A 25,245-nucleotide genomic window follows, 5' to 3' on the forward strand; every position below is an offset into this window, starting at 1 on the left:
TGATAACATCGGGATAAAACCCCGGTAAACGTTTACATTATACTTTGATCCTCTTCCCCAATCGCTAGTATTTCCGTTGAAAAGACATGAGGTTATATGGAACAGTTAATGCAAAATAGGAAAAGTGTTCGAATGTAGGTTAAGACTTTCATGTAAGTAAGAATTTTACTTTAACCAAATTAATTTCTGAGCCCGTAAAAATGTTCAATGCATTTGACTTTGCATAAATAATCAATGACCTATTTATGCTTTTTTACGATTTTTACTGCAAAAATATGTTACTTTGCGTATGTATTAAATGCTTTCTGCATCAATGCCGTCATCACGCAAGTTTAAGAAAATATGTTTGGTGAGATAATTTTTAAATTTAGTAGACACGCAGAGAGACAAAATTTTCGATGGCGCTCTTTCTTTGTATTGTCATAGCTTTTAGGTTGGGAAGGCACCCCCAAATAGAAAATTTACGATACCGCTCTTTCGTTACGGTCTGTATACTATATTTGCCTTTTTAGGCTGCGAAAGAGATCTGCGGCTGACGCCCTCTTTCTTGATTGTGTGCGTTGACTCACCACTCCCCCATGAAGTCTTGATACATGATGATTGATGGGAATAAGATTTTGATGCTTACAATCACAGCATTTCTTTCTCGGGGCTGTCAATTTGCAATTCGAAGAAATCAACGCAGGAAACGCTCATCAGGCATCCTAGTCAGATTATAACGTCGTCTAAGAAAGTCAAGTGCTTGTAGAATGTAGGTTTAAGCTAACCCCCTCACAACTAGAGGAGTCGAAATTTTGAGGGAAAATATATATTTGAGGTAAAATATATAAGGCATAAACGTGTACCCAAAAACTTTAGGAGGATACTCACCTGAATTGCATAAGGGGACATCTCAGCATCTCCCGTAGTTTCTTGGCATTAATGGAAAGGATTGCATGATCTTCTGTGTGTTCCTTGGAATTTAGGAACCGTTCAACACCGTGGCAGGATGTAATGTAAATATAGAAATAGATAAAAGTTCTACGTTCCTTTGTAATACTTCATTACTTTTGAAATTATTGGATTGTGGGTAGATAGGTTTAAGTTATAAAAATTATCTATACGCATTAGGTTGAAAAATAGTGCAAACAATGGCTTTGGCGTAGATCACTTTGTCTTTTAAATTTTTATTACAATGCAACAATTTCACTCTGAAATTGTTGCATTTTAATACATTTTAGCGGATGACTCCGTCAATAAGTTACTGTTGCGGCATCTTCCGCAGTTACTTGGAATTAATGGAGAAGATTACATGATATAATCAGGATGTTTCTGTATGTTCCTTGGAATTTTAGGAACCGTTCAACACTGTAAAGTGGAAGAATATAATGGAAAATATATGGATAAAAGTTTCGGAATATGGGAGTAGACTTGAGAGTTAAGGCGCGTGCTCGTAATATAGGGGTGCATATAAATCAGAAAGCCTAGCGGAGTTATAAAAACAATTCGCAATCGAACCAAGTTCCATCGGTATGCATTTGATTGATATAATAAGTATTTGTTAAATATTCATCATTACGTCGAATTCATATTCGAAAAATGGGAAAGTATTCATTTAATTAACATAAGATAATTCATAATTGCATTTGCAAAATTCGCAATTCTTCTCGAATATGGTAGTGTCCATTGTTGTATAATTTTTCGTGTTGGGGTTGCAAAATTGATAGTGAATACAATTTATGGAAATTTTTGAATGGATTGACTGCTGCAAATATAAAAAGGAATCAATTTACAGCACCTAATTTTCCAAAAATAGGAAAAAATGTCCACCCCACAACTTTTTGATGCTTAATTGATTGCTAAATTAATTCTATCTTGAGCGAATATGCAAAATTTCATGCTCAATTATCTCTTATTTACTGCATTTTTAGTCGATGACCAAATTAACCAATATTTTAGGACTTCAAATCAATGTCAAAGAATTTTGGCTCTAAAGGATGTTATCTGATTATTCACAGAAATATGATTTTGATTCAGGTTCGGTATTGTACAAATTTACATATCTATTAAGATTTTTATGATAATTTACGATAATTTTGAATTCTGGCTAATTCTGATGAGTAGCTTTAATTATGATTTTTATATTTTAATTTTAATTTTTGTGATTGACGCCCCCTAATTACTTATCTGCTTCAAGATAAAAATTATTCTTCCATTTTCATACATTTTCAATTATCCACTGTTGTGCACTCTCGTATTCACAGCTTTCAGGCACAAGCCCGATGGTTTTGAGAATTATTTGGCATGGTTTCTAACTCTTATATCCTCGGATTTCTTGCAGATACCAAGAACGATAACGCGTAATCCACGATAGGAACACTTAAGTTTCATCCTTCCAAAAATGCAAATAAGTTCCTGACATCTGGCTCACTTATAGGTAATCACGATCCCTTACACATCGGAAACGACTCTAACCAAGGAAAAACCTGTGTTTAAAAATATATGATCATATTTTTTTTAAAGTTGGCTTTTTTAAAAAGCTACAATTATGGTTTTCTTTTCGGGAGTATAATCAATATTTTTCTAATCTTCGTTACCAAAGGGATGTATTATAATGTATTGTTTTTTTTATCGTTGCAGTACTTGGCAGCATCAACAGTATTGACACCGAGCAGTCATTCTTCCTCAAACCGTGTTGGATATTCTTCTGTTAGTCAAGAATTATATGGAATATAAAGTATTTTTTGTCAACAAGTGAAAAATACCCAGTGAACATGGAAAGTTTTTTTCTATCGGACGAACATTCCCCGGACCCTGGCGTACAGCTTACCTCATTCTTTCAGTATTAATCTAATATTTGTTGTATGTTTGTTTCTGTGTACCTATTTGAACGGATTATACTAATATATTTGGATGTAAAAGATATGAATCGTGTAGTTTGATTTATGTTGTTTTTAAATAGTGCGCTCATTTCTGGTAAATCGATTCGATTTAAATGCTCAGTGCTTTGCTCTGAAGATTTTTTTCTTTCCAATGAAGACTGCTGCTCAATTTTGTTTTTGTAAATAACAGCTGGTAATTGTGCTTTCTTTCTTTGATTGTGGGCAATAACTGGACCATACTGCTTTTCCTGCAGTTGTTTACACATGGGTAGTGACACCTATGAAGTGAATGTGGAAATTCTTCAAGAAAGACTGGCTCCGGCTGGTCCGGCTACGGTCTTCCAATTAAAAATGGAGGAACGGGAGAAGGTTATTCCCCGGGGTATTGCTCAAAATGTATTGCCACCGACTCCATTGGGCTTGGAAGCATTATATTCCGCTTGTAAAAACCTTTATCCTGATCAACCGAACCCTCTACAAGTTACAGCCCTCGTGAAATATTGGTAAGTACAATTTTTTCATTTGTACCTAAATTACTTATGCAAAACATGGAATGTTTTGTAAACAAAGCTTGAAATACCATTTCTTTGAACTGTTGTATCATACATTTCCTGTATCAGTCTCGGATTTGGAGTTCATGAAATGCTTCAGTTTATTATTTTGATTATTTTTTCACGGTTTTTCATTTTAAGTCATTTTGTTCATCACGTACCTTATTTTGTGCGTAGACACTTCCATTGCTTCTTTGAGTGTGATGTCGTTTATTATTCGCATACAAATCAATACCTGAGCAATCACATGGTGAAATATTTTCCTGAAATTGAAGTGAAGTACAATAAAAGTTTCAATTGTATAGGCCTCGATTTAATGTTTGCCTAAAGTCGGTCTATTGGGAGTTTTAAGAATTGTATTCTGTCCTGCGATATTTCTTGGGAATTCAGTTAGTTTATTTCAGATGTGGCGACCAGAAATATGTTTTCATGCTTGAGTGAACTTCGCATCTGTTCGCAGAAGGATCTATAACACGCCCCTTTTCCAGACGCCCGTATCCTATTTTAAGAACACGATGCCCGGTGTGCCTTGTGCATTTTCGTCAAATTTTCTTGTTAACTACCACAGTGCCGAACATAATTCGGGTGGCAAAATTATTCACTCCCAATTTTAAGAGGGGAAAAAAGAGGCTAATGTTCCTACAGATTTTATGCCACGAATGGACCGTAGTATGAGGAGAGGGTATCATATAGAAGTTTAGCTATCACGCCCTGTTGTTTTTCAGACACCTTCGCCCAATAATTTCCGATTGAATGAAAGTGTGTATTCAATTATGAGGGACTAGATATTCCCCCAATTGTTTGTGTATTAAGGTCAACATTATGAAGACAAGAGGTTGTAGTATTTTATTCATTAACATTATTCATTTTAATGGAAGTGCCAATAAAAATATTGGTTGAAAAATTTCCCAAGAAATCGATTAATATAGTTAAAGCACATGTATATTTTAACAAATCATATTTGTGCTCATTTTTCTTGAAAGTAATATTATACTCATATAATATGCCTGAAATGGGCAACCATCAGCAATAGTTATCTATGAATATGAAAATTAGTATGCAGGCTACCTGCCAGTCTCTTCATTTCTCCATTATTATATTTTCTATCGCCTGCTTCTCTGAATTCCTTACTGAACTTTCTCTGTAATTCTTCCCAAGCCCCCCCCCCAAATGTGTCTTTCGATTTTGATATTCAATAAACTGTAATGTCCCATGGTTTGTCCAATTAGATTCCCTATTTTTCTTGTTCATGTATTCATATATTTCTTACTTCACTTTCTCTTTGAAGTTGAAAATTGGCCGTATGTGTTGGAAATTCTTCCCCTAGAACATTCATTCTACTTAAAGATTTGAGGCTGTGCACACAAAAATAATATCATCATTCTTAAAATTTGATCCTATGAAAGGACCCCATAGGTGTAACCAATATAAGTTTATTGGGCTGGTTTGGCCAAAATGGAAAAGTTAAGGAAGGAAATCAAGGGGAATGGTTTAGTGTGAAATGCAGGGAAGTTGAAATTGAATCTTCAGTACCTTCTTGATCTTGGTAGAGAATGGATGAGGTTATGTGGAAGGAGGTATATATATCTCTCTTTGTTTAGTTGTATTGTACCTGGTTGAATTTTTAAGTTAAAAGACATGTTGATTACGACAATGGAAGCAGATAATCAATTTCAGATACCAAGGTAGAAAGAAAGGTGATAGGAAATGAGTGAGGTGAACAATGAGAAGAAAGGGAAGAAAATTCTAGCATTATTATGATGGGAGTGGCATATTTATGCTCTAATATATTATTACTGCCACTCACAACATGATCAAGTGTGGCTGGTGAGGAGTGGAGGGAGATATGGAAAGTAAGGGTTAGTTGTCAATAAATAAAAAATTCAAATAACTTTGAGGATATATGAAGGTTCATCTATATCTTACCATGCTAGACACTATGAAGACAGGAAGTATTAGGTTATCCTTGGTGGTGGTGAGGTTTTAGGAGATTTTTGGGCATTGGTGGACATGAACTGATATTGCGATGAGTTCAGTAATGTTGGCTTTTTCTGATGTTTTTTAATATCTGTGGTTTGCAATCTTTTCCATTCTTTGAAGTATGTTTCCTTATGTGTTGTGTATGTCATGTTGACTATGGAGGTGTGTCAAATATTAAAGGAATATACACCCTACAGTAAAACTCTGAAATTTACTTGACAAAACTCATAAGATTGTATGGCAAGAAAAAAATAATATTTTAATTATTAGGGCACATTCTCTTAATTTTTATTTTCTATTTTAAGGTTGGGTGGTCCAGATCCATTGGACTACATTAGCATGTATGCTAATCCTGGAGTTCCTGAAAAAGATATACCACCACACTGGCACTATATCAGGTGATAAATCAGTATAATTATTTATTCATTAATCAAACAAACTGTGGACTCAATTATTTCCTGTAAGAACTTGCTCCGGTAGTACTTTAGACATAGGATATTATTGATCTGTTTACATTTTTTAAAAAGAATTTTATTTATTATAGCTTTGGTCTGTCAGACCTGCATGGAGATGGCCGTGTTCATGATGTCTCAGGACCAGTGGTGCCTGGATCACCCAGTGGGTTTGGTTTTGAACTGACATTCCGTGCCAAACGGGAACCGGAAGAAACTGCTCCACCCACCTGGCCGGCAGCTCTAATGCAAGCACTAGCAAAATATGTTTTTAATTCAGGTACGGAAAATGTAAAGCTTGAGAAAAAGTCAAATAGACCTGTCAAACCAATGTTTTTTGTCCTTCACTTATAAGTTATATAATATAACGAGGAAATGAAGTACACCTTAATCAGATCAATAAATGCAATAATTTTTATTTCTAAAGTTTATGTATTTTACAATTACAAAAAGTGGCAAAATTGCTATCCGTAATGGGTGTTTTGGTTAAAATTGCAATTGATATGTTTTTGTTAGCTGTTGGTTACTACTGAAACCAGTAATAATTAATAATACTTAACCATGAAAACACACTGCCACTTTCCTGGGTTAAAAGTAATTTTCAAAAAAATAAAAGACTGAAGTATCATAACCAATATAAAAATGAATTGGCATCAATAAGAATTCAATTATGGCTTATGACATGGACCATGGATATGCATTCCATGTCTCAACCACTGTGCACTCTCACTCTAAGGCCCTTCATTTTTCAAAGATCCATTCAGATAGTGCTGTAATTCATATTTACTTTTCCCATACTTATTATTAGATGATGTCATGATAGTCTTCAGGTTCAGTTAGGACTGTATTCACAAAAACAACAAGGCTGGAATTTATCTTCAGGATTTCACTATTTTTTTTTCAAAATAGTCTCCCTCTGAATAGCTACCGCATTGGTGGAATCGATTTAAAACTTTTTGAAAATAATTGCTGTGTTCCCTTTGTGGAACCACTTTTGAAACCATGGTACATTCCCTTTGGATGTATTGTATTGCGTCATGATGGTCTCCTTTCATCTCGGACTAAACTTTTGGGAATAACCAGCTAAAGCCAAATCTCATGTATATGGAAGATGCAGCCAAAATCTCACATATAATCTTGGATGAGTGGACTGGGGCATCATCATGTAGTAGCAATCAGGAACCTTGCTCTTGATTTTCTTGCTGAATTGGAACTATTTTTTGTCCATTAAAAGTTGAGGCGTGAAATAATAATCAAAGTTGTATGTCTTATCATCTTGTGAATTAATTATTCCTTTGGAATTGAAGAAAAGATTTAGTGGTATATTTCCCCCACACATTACATGCTCACTTTCTTTGGTTTCAATTTCTTTGGGGTCAATCCTACTGTACTCAGCCACTTTGTGAAATGTTCGCACGAAAAGAACCATCATCCATCACCAATAAAAATCAGTTTTGTATACAATTTGGGTCAACTATAACATGTCTTGTTCTGTAAAAATCTTGAGTTCCACTCTGGTATGTTTTTGATGATATGGAATGAAGGGCATGCGTTACAAACCATGTGCAGTACTTCTGTTTGCCCAAATTGTCTAAATTCACTGTCAAATTCACTTTAATTTTTTATAGTCCTGAAAGTTCCCTGATGTGTTTTTCAAAAACAAATCTTGCTGTTGCGAGGATTTAGGGCTTTTTTTTCACTTTTTATTTTGTGTGATTTGTTCTCACCTTTGATGCCTTCAGAGAGTCTTCAGTGCCATTTATGCCCTCTCAAAATAGAGTGTACTATCAAAAAGGTTTGAGTAATTCAAACAATCATAAAACATCATAAATTGTCAAAATGTTCATAAACTACTTTCCCCATTTTGTACATTTCTCCGGCTGTATGGCCTAATTTGAAACAAAATTTGATGCTGAACTCTTCTCAAACGCAATTTTTCAGTGAATGTCAGAAGAGTACTGTTACATTAACAATCAGAACGCATGATTCAACGATGCTAGCACTTCAAATCCATAGACAGCCAGATCAGAAAGTCTGGTGACTCTTAATGTGACAACTCACCAAAAGATAGCATTACAGAATAAAATTTTCAAGAATGGATCGTAAGAGAACCTGCACATACACTCATACTGTCTAGTGTGTAAATGTTTGGCTGTTGACTGGAGGTCTTAGGTGCAAACCTAGGTGATGCATATGGAAATCTTTAGCTTCACCAAAGATTTGTGAACGCCATGAACTCTGTAGGGCTTTGTTTGTAATGACCATTTATCTCTCTTGTCAGAATCATTTGGTTGATATCACAAAAATATTTTTTCCAGAACAGTAAGCTGGCCTTAGTTTGGTTTCTCAATTATTTAAATTTTTATTTGGGTTTTTGCAATAATTTAAAGAAAAGTTTCTCAATGATTTTGATCATAGTCAATATTGTCTTATCTGTAACTACGTGGCTGCTTGTTACAGGGTTTACTTGTAGGATAAAAACAGAGCTATAATACTTGTTTTAGCTAATGCTAGATAGGCTTTTGAGGCCACAGACATGGTATATAAATTATTTAATAACTTCATTGAAAGAGAGTTCAATGAAAATGCTGCTACTTTTGTCATGTCAATTTAGTCATCAGACAGACAGAATGACAATCCAGTTTCCCTGGATGCACAAAAAAGCTCTATTTGATGGTGAAAAACATGACTTCCAAAACCCTTTTCTCTAAATAAACCTCTGCATGTCTCGTTTCTAGGAGCTATCCTGATATGTAATTTTAAAATAGGCAAAATCACTTGGTAGGATGGCCATCTTCTTCCATTTGCTACTTAACGTTTCCCATTAAGTTGCATGCAGATTGAACTGGAGCCTGTGATCTCATGATCTGTGGCCAAGTGCATTTGGTGGGCTATCCTGACACCTCAAATGGGGCATATAACTTTGAATTTGAAGGTTCAAGGGTCAAGCCTTGATCCCTTCATTTGAACTTATTTAAGCACCATATGTTAGTTCACAAAATTTTGTTGCCAATATTTCAGTTTTCATTGGGTAATCATTAAATACAATATTTTGATTAATTCGTCTGTATATACCCATATGGAGGGAGGGGAGGCAGGTGAAGTAGAATGCTCAGGTGATTAGGTGGGTGTGGTGATGGGTAGGTTCCTTGGGAAGGAGAAGTCTGGGTAAGAAAGTTGAGGAAAGGGAGATGCAGTGGGGGCCATGTGGTTGCCAGTTAAGTGTATGGAGTGTTCAGCTCTATCTGAGTAAGGGATGAGGCTTTAAGTTTGGAGTTTCCGCTCTGATTAGGAGCATCAAGTGAGGAGAAGGAATGCACTTGAAAAGATTGACTCATTGGCCTGGTACCCTGTTCTCAAATTTGTCCTTATCTCTAGCTGCTTCGAAGCATCCATCTTTGTTCTTATTCCACCAGAAATAAAACATGCTGGATAATAAAGTCACTGGTACAATCTTTAGCCCTTAAGTGTTTTGCTAATTTCTTTTTATGGCATACATTTCTCCATTAACGCTAAGTTGTATGTGTGCATTTCTGGACATATTTTGAAGGCCCTCGCTGTTGGCCTCTCATGTAAATTTCATTAAAATCTCTTTCCTTGTAATTTTTAAATATCCATTATGTTCATAGTGTTTATCATATATTCCTTTCTGCTCAGAGTACTTGTCATATTACAATCATATGAAGAAATACGTTCGTTCATCTTGTCATTTGGAAAAGTTCTGAACGAAATAATTTTTCACATGAAAGAATAATAGATGACCATGAATCTTTAAATGATTTATCATTATAATTCCTGGCGTATGAAAGCTCCAGGGACTTGAAAATAGTTCAATAGATTCTGGGAATGGTGCCCAGAGAAATCATTGTTGTAATTTGTAATTAATAACTCATAATGTTATGTTTTCAATCTAACATGCTTCCATAGGAATAACGTGATGCTTTTATGGCAGATTTGATTGGTGAGTTTATTATTCTGCAGTTTATGAGGTTTATATTATGAACAGATACTATTAAGCTGCTTTCACTTATAATTCATTATCCAACTTTGACATTTTCTGTTAGCTTACAAAATATAATCTGTACTCACTATTATTTTCCTTCTCAATTGAAAACAATAATTGCAACAACATAAACCTACACATATGCCTAATCAATATTTCAATGTAAACAAAATGTTCACTGGTGGGCACGTAAAGAGAAGCAGACCTTAGAAATTATATTTTTTGCAAGAATTAATAAAATGAACCATGCTTAACCCATCTTTATGGTGTATCACATTTTATTTTATATTACATTGTTGAACTCAGAAGCATAGGTAATTTACTTTTTTCTGTATTGGCATGTGCTGTATTATATGCAGTGAGTACATAAATTCTTCTTCTTTCAGAGAACACATTGTGTGTTGGTGACCATGTATCATGGCACTGTCCTCTAGATGGCAGCGAATCTCGCATTCGACATATGCTAATGGCTGAAGACCCTCAGCTGAACACCCCTTTGGAAACTTCTTTTGGCTGTGTAAAGTTTGTCCAGATAGTGGGTGTGTGTGCAGAGGAGCTGAAAGCTGCTCAACGCTGGAATGGTCCTGGTGTCATAGAAATCCTGAGGCGACTACCTGGGTGATTACCTATAATTATCTCTGATTCACACATCTGCAGAGTCACTTATTTTGGACTCCCATTATATGAAAAGTATTTCGGGCCCCATAAGATGCACTTTTTTGACTTCATATGGGATGAGAATCAATATAAATAAAACAGTTTATACCAGTTTCCAGAAAGAGAAAGGCTAAGCTTAATATAAAGATAAGAGAGCAGAAGCTAGAGCTGGTGGAACAGTTGATGAATCTCATTAGTGTTTTGGACCAAAATGGTCAAAGTGGTTGGGACGTAAGGAGAAGAAGTGCACTATGCTAAGAGGCTTTCACAGAGAGGAGAGAGTTAATGACAGGGATGTTGAGTAAGGATGTTCAGAAAAAGCTCATCAAAACTTGGATATGGAGCATAGTTATGTATGGTGTGAAAATATGGTCACTGAAGGAGGAGGATTGATGTTGATTGGAGGCTTTTGAAATGTAGATTTGGAGAAGGTGAAATAGACCTGAAGGAAAACAATGAGGAAGTGCTAGGTATGGTGGGTGAGGAGAGGGTTTTGTATGGAGAAATCATAAGAAGGCAGGAAAAATGGATTAAGTGAATATTGATCGGCAGTGGGATGTTGAAGACTGTGATCGAGGGGAGAATTTTGAGCAAACAAGGATGGGGCAGGACTAGGATAGGGATGTTTGATTCGATGAAGGAAGTACATATACAGAGATGAAGAGGGACTTGTTGTAGAGTAGGATGTTGGTTATGTTTTGTTTGGAGAAACTTTATTTGGTAGTTGAGTCCATCCACAACCCAACTTAACCAGTAGATTACGTAATAATAATATGCTCTAAAATCAGCCTGCGTCACATGGGCCAAGAGTGTACCTGTATATCTTCATCCTATACTTGTTTTTACAAACTGGTTTACCAGGAAAAATACTTATTATAAAGTATTTTTTCTTACTTCAGGCATAGAAAATGGCTGCCTAAGTCAAAATTTTGATAATGACACTATTTGGAGCCTATAATACGCAGTAGGTTTCATTTTCCGTGAGCTTACTTCCAAAAAAAATTCTCTGGTAAGTCGTAAATGTATGCAATTTAGTTTTATCTCACATGTGGTGTTAAACTTGTACACATTGGGCAAATGGGGTCACCCCTATACTAATACATTGTATCTCTCCCAATAAACTCTTGTGTCTACAGGTACCCAACCTTAAGTAGTATGAGAGTGTCATTCAATGCATAATATCTTCCTTTCTATTTAGTGTTCATGTCTGCTTTTACACACAGAAAGTAAGTATTGCATAAAAAGTTAAAAACTAAAATAACCTCATGGGATCTAAAGAGAGAAGATTATCAAACAGTATTTCATTTAAACTTGAAGCCATTAATTGAGACTATTTTAGATTTGTAAAAACTTTGGCATAAGCAATGTGCTAGATGTAAGTGAGGATATATTGGGTATGAGGAAAGTCCCTGAAACTCCCAGTGTAAAAGTAACTGTTTTTGATTAGCATTATGACACATTTCTGGGCTTCTGCAATGAATAAATATTGATACAGTTGCTCATTTTCAATTCCGCTTTATTCAAATAAAGTGTTAGCAATGAAATATTTTATCCTTTTCTGTGTGATCCTAGTATTTTTTGTGAATTCTAGCCTGAAAAATCAAAGTTCATCGTAATATGCGAGTGCATCTTATGGGACAGAAATTACGCCGAATAGTATATGGATAATATCATATTAAAACAATCTGTGGGATGTAATTGTTTAAATTCCTCAATTGATTTGACCAAAAATCTCAAATGTCACTCTACTTTTAAGGATTCTATTGTGGGTGTAAAATTTAAACTGTGGGACTTAATATATTGTGGTTTTGAAAGTTTTCGGAGTTCCACTCTGGGAGAAATGAGCAAAATTTGCCATGGTGATTTGAAATATTGCTTCCATATTGCAATGTACGATAAAGTTAAAGAATTGGAAAATGTCAAAAATGAACCAATCTTGAAGCATTTTTCAATTGCTGCTCATTCATCCTTGTTATTTTTCTTTCATGCTTAAGTTGGCCATGAGTTGTCGCTGCATCCTGTTAGTTAAATTCATATTGAAGTGTACATTATTTTTAAATGTTGGAAATTACTTTAGCCCGTTAAAGTTAAATGCTTTAAATAATGTAAAAAGACTCGCCTGGTGTCTTCAAATTGAAAGGAATTAATGTAATTCTTGCTTGTTACACTACCTTGCACTACAACCCCACTATATTTATTATTAATTCATGGTTTTAAAAGCTGAAGTGAGCAGAATAAAATGAATATATAGTTGACTCTGTGATTTTAGCCAGGGAAAACCTACATGTGTACTTTTATTCCTATGGGTACATTTTATAAACAGAAAGTGTTGACTGCAATGATGAGGAATTAAGTTAAGGGATATTTTCCTGGGTGTATTATGGAAGAAGTCATTTTCATAGTGAAATTTTTCAGAGCCGGTGGTCCTTGGTTAGTGACAGACATGCGCCGTGGTGAGACCATGTTTGAGATAGACATAAGTGCACTGGAAGAAGTGGAGAATGGCATAGAAACTGATGGGTCTAACTTGAGTGGAGTGAGTGCCAGGTGGTGTGCCTGGACAGAAGACACTTCTTTTGCTATGACGGCATCGCCTACACATTCTCCCTCCTCCATGCGTTCCCCCTCACCCTCAGACTCCATGTATGAGAAACCATTGGGCAAGGAGATCAAGAAGGAGCCAAGATCTGAGTCCCCAACATGGGCCTTACAGCCTCCAAAGATATCAGAGCCAGAGTCAAGGCAGATCAAAGAAGAGCTCCAGAGAGGCTTAGATCCAAAACCTGCTGTTCCTTCAGTTGATAGGTCATTCATGAAACAAGGAGATGCTGTGGATGAGTAAGTATTGCTTAAAATAGTGTATAATAGAGTGTAAGACTTACCATGCATCTTCTCTTGGTGACGGTGTATACTCTCAGACAAAGCACCTTTGTATATTCATATTGAATATTTATTACGTATTGTAAGTGTAATGAAGTGCTGATATACATTTTCTTACTTTCCAATGGATAATTTAAGTCAAGTAATGTTTCCTTTGATGTATTGTCTCCATATCTACAATTAATCAACTCATCCCCAGGAGCACACGGCTGAGGGGGTCATATGATCGTGAAAGTGCTGGGGCTGGACTCCTGGAATCCACAGAGCTGTTGCGAGTTCGAAGGTTGGAAGGTGTTCATATCACTTTAAATTTGGAAGCAGCTTGCATCCTTCCCCTTGCGCTGAGGTAAGTTGTTTCATTTTATTGTTTGATAAAGAATACATCAGCTTATTTAGTCTCAATGTACATTGTTCGGAAAGCAGAAAATATTTAAACTATTATTACATAATATATACAGAGGGTGCATTTTGATTCAAACTGCATGTGCATAATTTTTCAGCATAGTTTTTACGTTGGGTGGATTTTCAAATTTGCCATTTCTTATGATGACATTCTTACTACTTTACAAAAAAAAAGGTATTATTATCCTAAGAAAATTTAATATAAGTCATATATGCTTGGAGACTTCATGATCCAGCATAGCCAGCCCTATATACAGCAAGGTAACGTCCTTGCCTGTCATCCCAGAGGTCATGGGTTCAATTCCCACCCAGGTGGGGTTTCCTCCACCTAGGCTGTGGACGTTTGTAATTGTCTTTCATGTATGCATGTATTTATAGGGGTTAGGTGGAAGAAGGGGCTATAAAGCCTCAATCTCATGCCAATAAAATCATTAAATAAATCCTCTAAATAATTTATTGACACAAAACTATAGTTTCGCTGATGTGCATCATGGTTTTGGTTGTTCATCAATTAACCAATTTGTGAAATGGCAATGTGCCTATATTATTACCCTTATGATGACAGAATTTGAAGAAGGAACCAAGTAAAACCCAAAACTGTTACTTTTATCAAATAATTTAATCATTTTATGCTAGTTCCCTTGATACTTGCTTTGTTGAAAATCATGCAAATGATAAAGCAGCCCATGTTTGACATATCTTTTCAGAGACAAATTATTCCCCAAGGCATTCAAAGCGCTTGTTGACATTGGTGTCATATTAGCAGTTGAGTGAATGTATATTTTTGGAACAGTCTTAAGTTATTAAACTATGTGTATCATTACAGAACATAGGTGGTAATTGTTTGTTAAGTGAAATTTCAGTCCCGATACTTTTTATATGAGTTTTGATTTGTGTGAACTTTCTTGTACTGCACATTAAACTTCAAGGAAGAGTAAAAAACTCAGCATTTCTACAATTTACAATGACAGGTCTAGCACAATGGTCAGGGACGTGATGACACTGCATGGCAGCAAGACCATGGTTGTGTGTTAATTAATTACGGATTGTAGAGTTGCAGAGTTTTTTATCATACCTTGCAATATGGAGAAATTCCACATAGTTAAGCCTGAGACACTGCACATTAAAGGTAGAAACTATAATATGTATCAGTTTACATAATTTGTCTTCTTTTTCTTTTTGGCACAGGGGAAGAGTAAAGCATGGTCGCCATTTCACCTTCAAGGCAGCTTTAGGGGATGATGCAATCACCCTAGTTGCACCCTCAGTTACTGGAACAATGGTTGATGCTGAATTCCCTTATGCAGCCCATGGTGGTTGGCTTCAGCTGCTGATTGATGATCAAATGGTTGAGAAGATGGGTGAAGCATTTGATAAACTGATAAAGTTGTCACCAGAGTGTGGAATTGAGCCTATTGAGAGTGACACTGCTGAGAATGAAATGAAGGTATTTAACCTAAAAGATATTCTATTTTCAGTCATTAGTGTAAGGAGGTCAGAATTGCATTTGAGCAGTAAAACGTACGCAAACTTGGAAAGAGCATACATAAAAATTTGTGGTATCTATATGTCCCAAGGTAATGACTAGCAGGTGACCTGTGTTTCTAAACTAAAGTTAAACGTGGCAGTGAAAGCAGCCAAGATGATCCACATGAAGGGCTTTTCTTAATAGTGCAACCACACCAGAAATCATCGAAAAAGTGCACGATATGATTTTAGAAGATCGGTGTATGGAGGTGCATAGAATTTCTAATAATGTGGAGATATCAAAAGAATGCATCAGTTACATTTTGCCGTAGAAATTGCACATGACAAAGCTTGATGGGTGCAACGCATGCTCACTTTGGATCAAAAACACATTCAGACAACATTTAACAAACAGTGCTTGCCACGCTTTAAAAAAAAGCAAGAGCAATTTTATGCTTTGATATGTGACAAGCGACGTGCATGTCAGAAGCAAAACAGCAATCCATGTTATGGATAGAGGCCGGTTGGTCAGCTCTGAAGAAGGTAGATTCGGTGTCATTTGAGAAAGGTCATGATGTCGGTGGTTTGGGTTGCAGAAGGAAATCTGTTGATCTACTATCATGAAATAGGCAAAACACTTACTGAGGGGTACTACTCTAGCCTTCTAATGAAACTGGACTCAAAAATTCATGAAACCAAAGCCAGCATGCAGAGAAAAGAAACGTTCCTCACTGGTCAATGTTTTTTGTCCATTCAAGAAGCGATAATGGCTTTAGACAAGTACATAGCTGCACTTCCAGAAGAACACTTCAGAGATGGGATAATGGCATTGGAACACCGCTGGATGAAATGTATTGATATTAAAGGCAATTATGTTGAAAAATAAAAAAAAAATTTAAAGCATAAATTGTCATTTTCATCATCAGGCCAAAATCTTTTCGGATCACCCTCATAGACATTGAAGTGATACCTTTTTCACAGCGGAATGGTCAAAAAGTATTTTCATCATTGTACTGATAATAATTCAAGACGTAGGCAAGTAGTTATATGAATGCCTTATAAGAAGTAACTCTTTCAGAGTGCAGTTACTTCATTCTCAATCTTTTGACTACTGCATCCCTCATGTTAAATTAACTTTGCAAGATTAGTGTCATATGCTTTCTTTCGTCAGTGTTTCAATATTTTTGGAGAAAGTACTGTTGTGGTTGCACCGATTTGTTTTAACTTTCTATTTGTAATTTATCTATCGGGTCATGGTGGCAGCAGGGTAACATCCTCATCTTCCAACCTAAATGTCGCAGGTTCGACCCTTGGTGGGTTTTCCTTGACCTAGGGCTTAGGTGTTTGTAATTGTGTCCATTTTTATCATTGAAAATAGTCCGATGTGAAGGCCAAAATGTGCTGTTTTCGGGCTATTGCGAAATAAATAAATATTGAACTCCATTGGTGGACCCTAATCTTAAAGATTTCATTAATCCTCGGTACCTTTCTTTTTCACTTTGTTCAACTCTTAACATATCTGTATTTCCTCACTCCATGTCACAGTTGAGGTTTCCCATCTTCACCGTCCTCTTTCAATATAAATGCAGAGTTTTCAAAACATTAAAATATTGTTTTAAGTTACAGCTTTCGCCAAATGAAAATAATTATCCATGATTAGGCACTGTATCAATTATATTTTCAATGCAGTTCCACCTTATAGAATACATGACCTTACTACTTACTAAATACCAAGTGAATATCTGGAATTGGACTGGTATATTTTAAACAAAGCAAAATACTACGCTGTTTACAGTTTGTGTTTTTTGAGTGCAAAAAATTTTAATAAATTCATATTCTCAAAAAAAATACCTTCCCATTTCATTAAGTGCATGCATGGATGAATTAATTTGGCAATTTGCTATTAACAATAAAATATGAGAAAGTAAACTGCCAAGTGAAGTTTGGTAATAAAAAACTATGTATTCAATAAAACATTTTATATTTCTATTTTTATACTTCTATAAAGAACTGTAATTATGTTTATCCTATTGCTAAATGAAGGTGTTATTGTACAGGGTGGGGGAGAATGGACTCCCTGATTTGACGAGTGAATTGTAAAAAAAACCAACCAATCTAATTAAAAAAGGTTTTTATTTCTGAAAACTACATCCAGTGCCATTCTTTTTCATTAGGTTTTAAAAATTATTTCATCCAGGTGACGACCATGGTGAGCGATGCATATGATGAGTCATTCAAAAAAGTTTTCGAAAACTCTTATCAGCATATCTTGCATTATACCAGCAACGACATCTGTAATTACCTCCTTAAGGACTTCCAAGATCCTTGGTTTAAATTTGTAAACCTCAGCTCTGAAATATCCCCAAAAAAATCACATGGGCTCAAATCTGGGGATTGAGGGGCCCATGGAATGTCCCCTCTTAAGGAGATCAGGCAGCCAGGAAATTGTTCTTCCAGGATTTGGCTGGAACGACGGGCGGCTGAGCTGGAGAGGTGAAAGTGCACTTCATTGCCAGACCACGGTGCCCTCTGCATTGCCACCACTCTATTTTTGTTCTTAAAGAATATTTCTATGGCAAAGTCTTGATGTTCACTAGACCACTGCATGGTAACTACTAAAAATGATGTTCTTTCCCCCAGCTAATGCAATTACTCCCACTCCACTAATTTACCTGCACGCTCTTCGGTGATTTTTTTGAAACTAGTAACTCCATTCTTCCCCACCCTGTATTATTGGTATTGTATTGTTGGTCAAATTGGCAATGTCCGATTTTTGAAGATATTAGAATTAACATATTTTGGTAGTTGTCAAAGACCTTGCTTGCAAGTGGTATAAAATGTTCATGTCAATGGCACAACATCCAAAAAAATAATTAATGGGGCAGCTTAAAAATTAAATGAATAAAAAATCATTAGAATATGAATGAATGAATAAAAATCATATCATAAAAATGCTAAAACTTAATATACACTGTAATATCACCCTCATTTTGACCCAAATGTTTCTGCTTGATTACAGATGTGCCTACCTCAAACTTTTGTTTGGTCTGAACACAAGTTGGCGATAACAGTTGTTCCAGACAAATTTTAAAGCTTCCATGACTACTAAATCAAGAAGATCATAAGAATTGTTATTTTATGCTGTTGCATAATTAATTTATACCTTTCATTGTTTTATAATCTACAGTTAAGATTAGATTAAACATCCAACAATTGAATGTCAGTTATTGTTACATGTAAATAAGGAAAACATAATATTTGTAGTATTTTTCAAGTGTGAATTAGAAAACATATTTATGCATCCGATAAGTGTATTTTGATATTCTATGTTTTTGTGTACTTTGTGCATTTGATATTGATAAAAAATGTCTTTGTGAATTAATATGTATAAAGAATTTCCAAGAAAAATGCTCCTGGCATTGTAATAATCTCTCGATTGGTGTTGATTTTTCTGGTTACCTACGGTTGTGTAAATTGTAGATTATTATTTTCAGAGCCCCTCAGTCTCGGGGAAAAAATAATTTGATGGTTAGGGTGAGGCTGTATTCATGGATGAAATATTATTTTACTATGTTAATTAAGCTATTTTTTCTTTAACTTCCAGTAAGTCTCCTTGAAAAGGATAATTATAGTAAGATTGACACCCTTTGCCAGCTCTAGGTAAACAAGGCACATACCATCAAAATTGAAACATCTAGTTCATAAATACCCCATCTATAGGATCCAGGGCCTGCTATTCATGACGAGAGTCATCTTTTCAATTAGATAGAATTCACTAAGTACTAGACTAGAGCATTTTTCTCTTTAAACTTGACAAAGTACAATAAATAGGACTCCCTCTAATTGACGGCACGTGCAAATTCTATGCTCATGGTCTAGCATAGGATCCAGGGTCCACTTCATGACAAGAGTCCTAATTTCTAATAGAATTCACAAAATGCTAGGAAATTTCCTAAAACAGTTATTTTTCCTTTAAATTGAAAGAGGACACTAAGTAGTACTTCTATTTGCCTGCATACGAAAGCCCTATGCTGACAGATGGGTTCCTGGGCCAACTGAAGGTGACAACAACACAACTGAACTTTTCTTCAACTAAAGTGAGGAATAAAATTGATGTCAAACTACTAGCTCAGAGAACACATGGGTGTTGGTGCTTCATATCCTAGGAGATGTGAAGTTGTACTTGTGTCGCATATTTTTATAAACCTTCTCAAAATATTGGCAGATTTTGTTGATGACCTATTCAGTGTGTTTATGGAGCAAAGTACTCCCTTAAGAGCTTTTAGAAATGAAGGCGATGATGCAGGATTGTCTCTCTCCTGGTAAGTATTGAATTGTAGATGTGATTCTGTGTAAGGATTGGGGACATTGTGATTAATATTTGTATGGTTTTCAGAAATGTACCATCTCTCGCTGCCAACATTGAGAGATATCTTGAGAATGACAAAGAGCTCTCCAGCAATCAACTAAAAACAATTTGCATTGGACAATGTGATGTGAGTTTTGGATAATAATGGTTTAATTTGGGCTATATGGAATTATTTTTAATAAAATTAAATCTACTCCCTTCCATGAAGGTGGATAAGTTTCCTTTTTGGTGAGTAAAAAAATTAGGTGAAGGGTTTCGTGATGACTGGATTCAAAACCTGGGCGTTGGAATAGGATGTTGAGCATACATCCTGTACGATTGAAAGTTTTTGAAATGAAAGAATGGAGCACTGTCGAATAATGTCATTATAAAAATAAGTAGACGACTTAGTCTATATGGAGCAGATTGAAAATTTTGTACAGGAATTTCTGTAGAAATGAGAGATTTATTGGTACGACCTCCGAGACCAAGAATGAAAGCGTATCAAGGTATTGATTAGGTAATCTGATCCACATGTGCCTCTGGAGGGTGGGCGGGTTTTCGGGATCCGATAGCCCCAAGGAAGCCTGCTCGGTATTCCCGCATCTGCCTACTGCAAGGACACTGTGTGAAGTCGGTTCGAACAGCCAAGCGCTCAAAGCGATGTCGTAGTGGGCCCGTTTTCATTTCCGTTCAAATTTTAATATGCACTCTTCTAGTCAGTGACTTTGTCTAGCGAGTCATTTTGAACAAACCTCCGGCCGATGCGAGTAGAAATCTGACCCGCCCTAAAGGAAGCCAGTCTAATATTTGACAAGTCAATCGGACCCGACGGAGTAAATTTCGTCTGCTCGGAGACGACCTAGAGGGGATAGTTATTCAGACAATGGGATGAAAATCACGCTACAGTCCAAATGAATACGCCTTAGACCTAAGGAAATCGAAAAATTCCCAATTATATTTGAAACGTATACTACTCTTTCAGTGTTAAATACCTTATTGTTAACATTTGTGCACTGAATAATACTCGGCAGAAAATTTGAATAACTTTTGATCACCTAGAGCATGTTCATTATCCAAGAAGTTGCGTTATTGGTCTTCTTGGTGACTCTTCAGCAGTTAATGGCAATCTTTCTGCAAAAATTTATCGTGACCGTTTAGTTTTGATTATTATCTATATCTTTCTCCTCTCGCTTGCATGTCCTTTTTATGGAAAAATAGGAAAGAAAATGCTCTTTTGTTTGCACTTGCGATATACCTTGCGTACTAATTAGTGTGTATACCTCAAATAAGAACATTGTGTCCCAATCTCTGTCGTAAGTTACTTCATTTTTGCCGCTTATTTGTTTTTCATGCTTAGTTCTATGCTTGTCTCATGAAATTTCACGTTCAGCTGTTTATGTCACTCTTTCCTCACCCACTCTTGGACTCTTTCTTCTGTGTTATGGATATTCCATTAACCCCCACCCATCTCCCTGCCCCCATATCTAAATCCCCCCTCACTCTTCCCTACCCTCCCCCACAGGAGTTAAAAACCTCACCATTCGCCACCTCTTATCTTCGCCCACCAATCCTCTTCATCCGCCGAACCATTCCCCCCTACTCTCTTCATGCCCTGGCGGAGATCAGACTTCTATGCGGTCATTCAATCATTCGGAAGGTAATGTTCGTTGCTGGTGTAGTTAAGAGAGAGATAGTGAGCGAACGCCTGTGCGGCGCAAACTACTCTGAGAGAGAGATGGAAGATCACTGGTGTCTCGGACAATTCAAGTAAGTGGCCATGTATTCTTGATTATCGGTGAGTTTCCTGAGAAACTTACTTTTATACCCAAGTTATATCGTTTAAACGCATTTCCCGCGGTGGTGGAATTCTGCCCTGGACATATTTTATTTCTCTCGTAATCTTGTCTAATCTTTTCTTAGATAATTAATATCCTAATCATGTTGGTACATGTTTGAAAGGATAAATTTGTGCACGCATATCGTAATGCCGAAACTGAATTAGGCATCGTGGCACTAAGCACTAGACATCTGGGAGAGGCGAAATTTGACGCTACTTCACGGAAGGTGCAAGTTTTCTCTTTTCCAGTGACTGAACTATTCAGACTAAGTATTTTACTTGGAAAACTAGGTTCCTTGTGTATTCCTTAAAGCCTGTTCGAGATTCGTGGAAATGCGTCGGAATAAGCGGATCTAGTAACTTTTCATGCTGGAATTATTTTTGCAGTCAAATGTCACGTGCCTATCGTGAATATTGCAAACGAAAACTTGCCAAATGTGAATTAAATCTCATACTTCAGCATGATTCAAATGATGTTTTAACTTTGGAGGTGAAGAATCAGTAGATTAAACCGCATTAGCATTAACAATTTTGGACAGCAGTGAAAAGTTAAATTAAAATGTAGGAAGTCCAGTTTTTACAACATAAAAAAATTTGATTCTCTTTTAAAATGTTTAATGAATAGTTTCGTCAACTTCATACTTTAGCTAGAAGCCATTTTTACCGTTGATTACTTAAGGGGATATTTCAATTTTAGGGAGTATATTTTAGGAAGAATTTGGATCGAAGAAAATTTTTGGAAAGTTTGAACTGAAACGACTGGAAAGACATCTGAGATATCAAGCTATTAATTTAGATTTCCCATTTTCTCCTAAATCTTTAATTATATGTATAATTTATCAGAATCAAGGAAAGTGCTCAGTTCAATTTTGTGTAGAATGGCCCATATTTTACTTGAACAAGCATGGACTATTGTAAATTCAAGAAAGTTACCTTGCTGGGAAAGCACACTACATTTTGACTGATTCCCCAATTAGTACAGCGTATTTAATGAGTTTCTCGAATAGAATGTTATTATCATAAATGAAGACCCTTGAATTACTGTCTCAAATAATTGTACGCAATGATTTCATCGACAAGTCTGTTTGAAAATTGGAAATTATTGCCTGGCTGACAATTATTAAGGAACTGTTTATTCAATGTTGAAAAAAGTTCTTTTGAACAGCTGAGACTGGCATGCCATAACCTAAGTGATCTGATATCAAGAAATTAAGGATAGTTTAATCCGCCTGTGAAATCCATTCTAGAATGGTGGTGGGATTCATATTTTAAATGGTTTCCCAAAATTTTTGCAAGATAAACATTAATCCTGGAAGAATGAAAACCTCATTCTCATTTTGTTTTACTTGCAAGGCAATCTCATCTAATATGTCTTTCCCAATGCCCTATATTGAAGGAGAAATGTGGTGATGTTATTTGAAATGTTATCTTAAGTGCTGTACTCCTCCACTCGAGCTTTCACTAGAATGATTCATTTAGTTCAGTGCATTTAACGCATTACTTAAATCAAACGTGATCAAAATATCTCTTAAAGTAAGTACCCTTGAGGTAAATTTTTCAATCAATTTTTATGCCATGACTGCATATGCACGTATATTTGAAAATATGTAACTATTGAATGTCTGACAATTATTCAAGTGTTTATTTAATGTCTGGAAAATTAAAGGCCTTCGCAATACAAATAGTCTACAGTTGACTGGTCTTCCGTAATTAGACCATTTGGTTTCTACAACGTAGTATTAGGAACTATCTGTGAAATCCATTGCAAAATGGTGATTGAATACATATTTTAAATAGTTTCCCAAAATTATTGGAAGATAGACATGATTCCTGGTAGAAATAATTGAAATCTGATACTTTTTTAACACTGGGGTCTTCTCTTGGTGCATTATTAGTCGCGCTATCCAGAAGCCACCTCTGCTAGTAACAGGAGGTAGTTTTATTTACGGAAAATATTTTTACCATTAGTGGTAACTAGAGGGAATTCTTTTAAGGAAGCATATTTCATTGAAATTGCAAGCATTACTATATTTTTCGGGAATTAAACCTTTGCTGTCAGCAATTTCGCATTCAATTTTGTATCATTTTAACTTAAAAATTTCTAATTTATTTGTTTTTTTTTATTTGTACAAGACGTGAGAAATTAGTTCTGCACATTGTCAATCAAATAAAAGAATGAACATTTATCTTGAATGCTTCTTAAAAATAACGTAGTTTTAGGTGCGTTTTGAGAACAAAATCTGACCCATCATGTAGTTATTTTTTCAGTCCACTATCACTGTACACATTCGCAATTTATTTTCTTTCCTTAATGATGTCAATTTGTAGAACACTGTCGCGAAAGTTATTGAAGTATCAAGTACCGCAGCATACGTAGAGAAATCTCACTTATATGACTAAGTGGATTACCTTTAGTTATCATGATTTAAATTTATTGAATTACTTTACGCGCACACGCACTAAAATAACTAAAAAATTAAGAAACTTAGTTGTTGCTGCATGACTAGTGTTGAATCATTGCCTGCTGCCCACCATTCCGTTAGGGGTACTACGTTAAATGTATAAGAAGTGGAATGTATCTCTAGGTTGGGAAATCCTGAAACTCCTGGACATATTTTTCAGCTTGGGGATTACCACGCCCGAATTAATCCATAGTGACCCCTTCTACTAATTTTCAAGTAACAATATTTATAAAAATAGAAAAGGAGAATAATTTAAAACTTTATTGTGGACTTGTTTCGTCGCGTCTTCGTTTACTTTTTCATCCCATATAATTTTTTAAATGTATCGGTCACTTTCTTGTGCGCGTGCTTAAAATAGTTGAATTTATTTGCTATTGAAGAACGGGAAGTCTGTAATTTTTCTTATTTTGCTTCATTACAAGTAAGTTGTGGAATTGCAGCTCGTATGCCCAGCGTAGGTAACTCGTTTGTAGGGCACATGGAATTATTACCGCGTTTAATTTTTATGATAAGGTTCGGAATACTGTAATTATTTTTTATATACTCTTTTAATGCATGCCCAATTCAATGAGAAGAATACGCAAATAAATATGCACGACAGTTCCTAAAAACTGAATTTGGCAATAATAAAAAGCTCCTCTCGGAAATTCTGCTCCGCAGACCTCAATGGATTCATTATTGATGTTTGTCAGTTTTAATGTATAGCCCACTTCAAAATTTGCGTTAAAAAAATCTATTTTTATAGCCAGTTAAGAATGCTAAAGGAGTTATAATGGAGAGTAAAAGATTGAAATATAGTTGTGCGGTAACTTGAATATAATATTTTAAAACTACAGACATACTTCAGTCACTGTAGTTTAAAATCGTAGAAGCTTCATGTGCCTTTTTCATATTACAATCACGTGAGATTTGGCATTAAAGGTATATATGGCATGTATTTAGACCGTTAAACAATCTATTTATACTATCAATTTCACTTGTTTCAATTGTTCATCTACTTTATTATGGATGGTAACTGAACTAAGACTTAAGTTAGGCAGTCGCGTAATAATGATTGATGACTTTTTGAGAATACTCTAAAATAGGGCTAGCTTTCGACTTAGGAGAAATTTCAGAAAAAGGGGACCAAGGTACCTACATGGCGACGGAGCATAATTTTTTCTCAGCGTTTCATAGAATTTTAAATAAAACTTGAAATATTCCGAAAGCTGACCTATGGTCGTCATGTTTCCGATAATGGCCGTGGGTGAAAATAATCTGAAGGCCAAATGACAGCTAATTCTACCGAAACAAAAATTCATTTGTTCTCCCTTTCATCTATAAAGAAAGTAATTAATGCAAA

The 25,245-nt window shown here is 35.6% G+C and overlaps 2 protein-coding genes across 2 annotated transcripts in view; both read left to right on the plus strand.

Moving 5' to 3' along the window:
- Positions 1-2,885, plus strand: part of LOC139693962 (dopamine receptor 2-like) — a 554,789-nt gene extending 551,904 nt beyond the window's left edge. The window contains exon 4 of the mRNA XM_071592329.1: positions 2,620-2,885. Within this exon, the coding sequence (XP_071448430.1) occupies positions 2,620-2,715 (96 nt within the window). The 3' untranslated portion in view covers positions 2,716-2,885. The remainder of the gene's footprint in view (positions 1-2,619) is intronic.
- A 302-nt stretch (positions 2,886-3,187) lies between these two features.
- Su(fu) (suppressor of fused) lies at positions 3,188-18,734 on the plus strand. The gene is made up of 8 exons (XM_071591967.1): positions 3,188-3,364; positions 5,698-5,790; positions 5,937-6,124; positions 10,234-10,465; positions 12,920-13,342; positions 13,584-13,730; positions 14,975-15,233; positions 18,273-18,734. Exons 1-8 carry the CDS (start codon positions 3,213-3,215, stop codon positions 18,342-18,344), a joined length of 1,566 nt encoding a protein of 521 aa, XP_071448068.1. The 5' UTR covers positions 3,188-3,212; the 3' UTR covers positions 18,345-18,734.
- Positions 18,735-25,245: the final 6,511 nt, after the last annotated feature.

Source organism: Hetaerina americana, unplaced genomic scaffold, assembly GCF_022747635.1.
Source record: "Hetaerina americana unplaced genomic scaffold, ioHetAmer1.1.p SCAF_5, whole genome shotgun sequence".
NCBI lineage: Eukaryota > Metazoa > Arthropoda > Insecta > Odonata > Calopterygidae > Hetaerina > Hetaerina americana.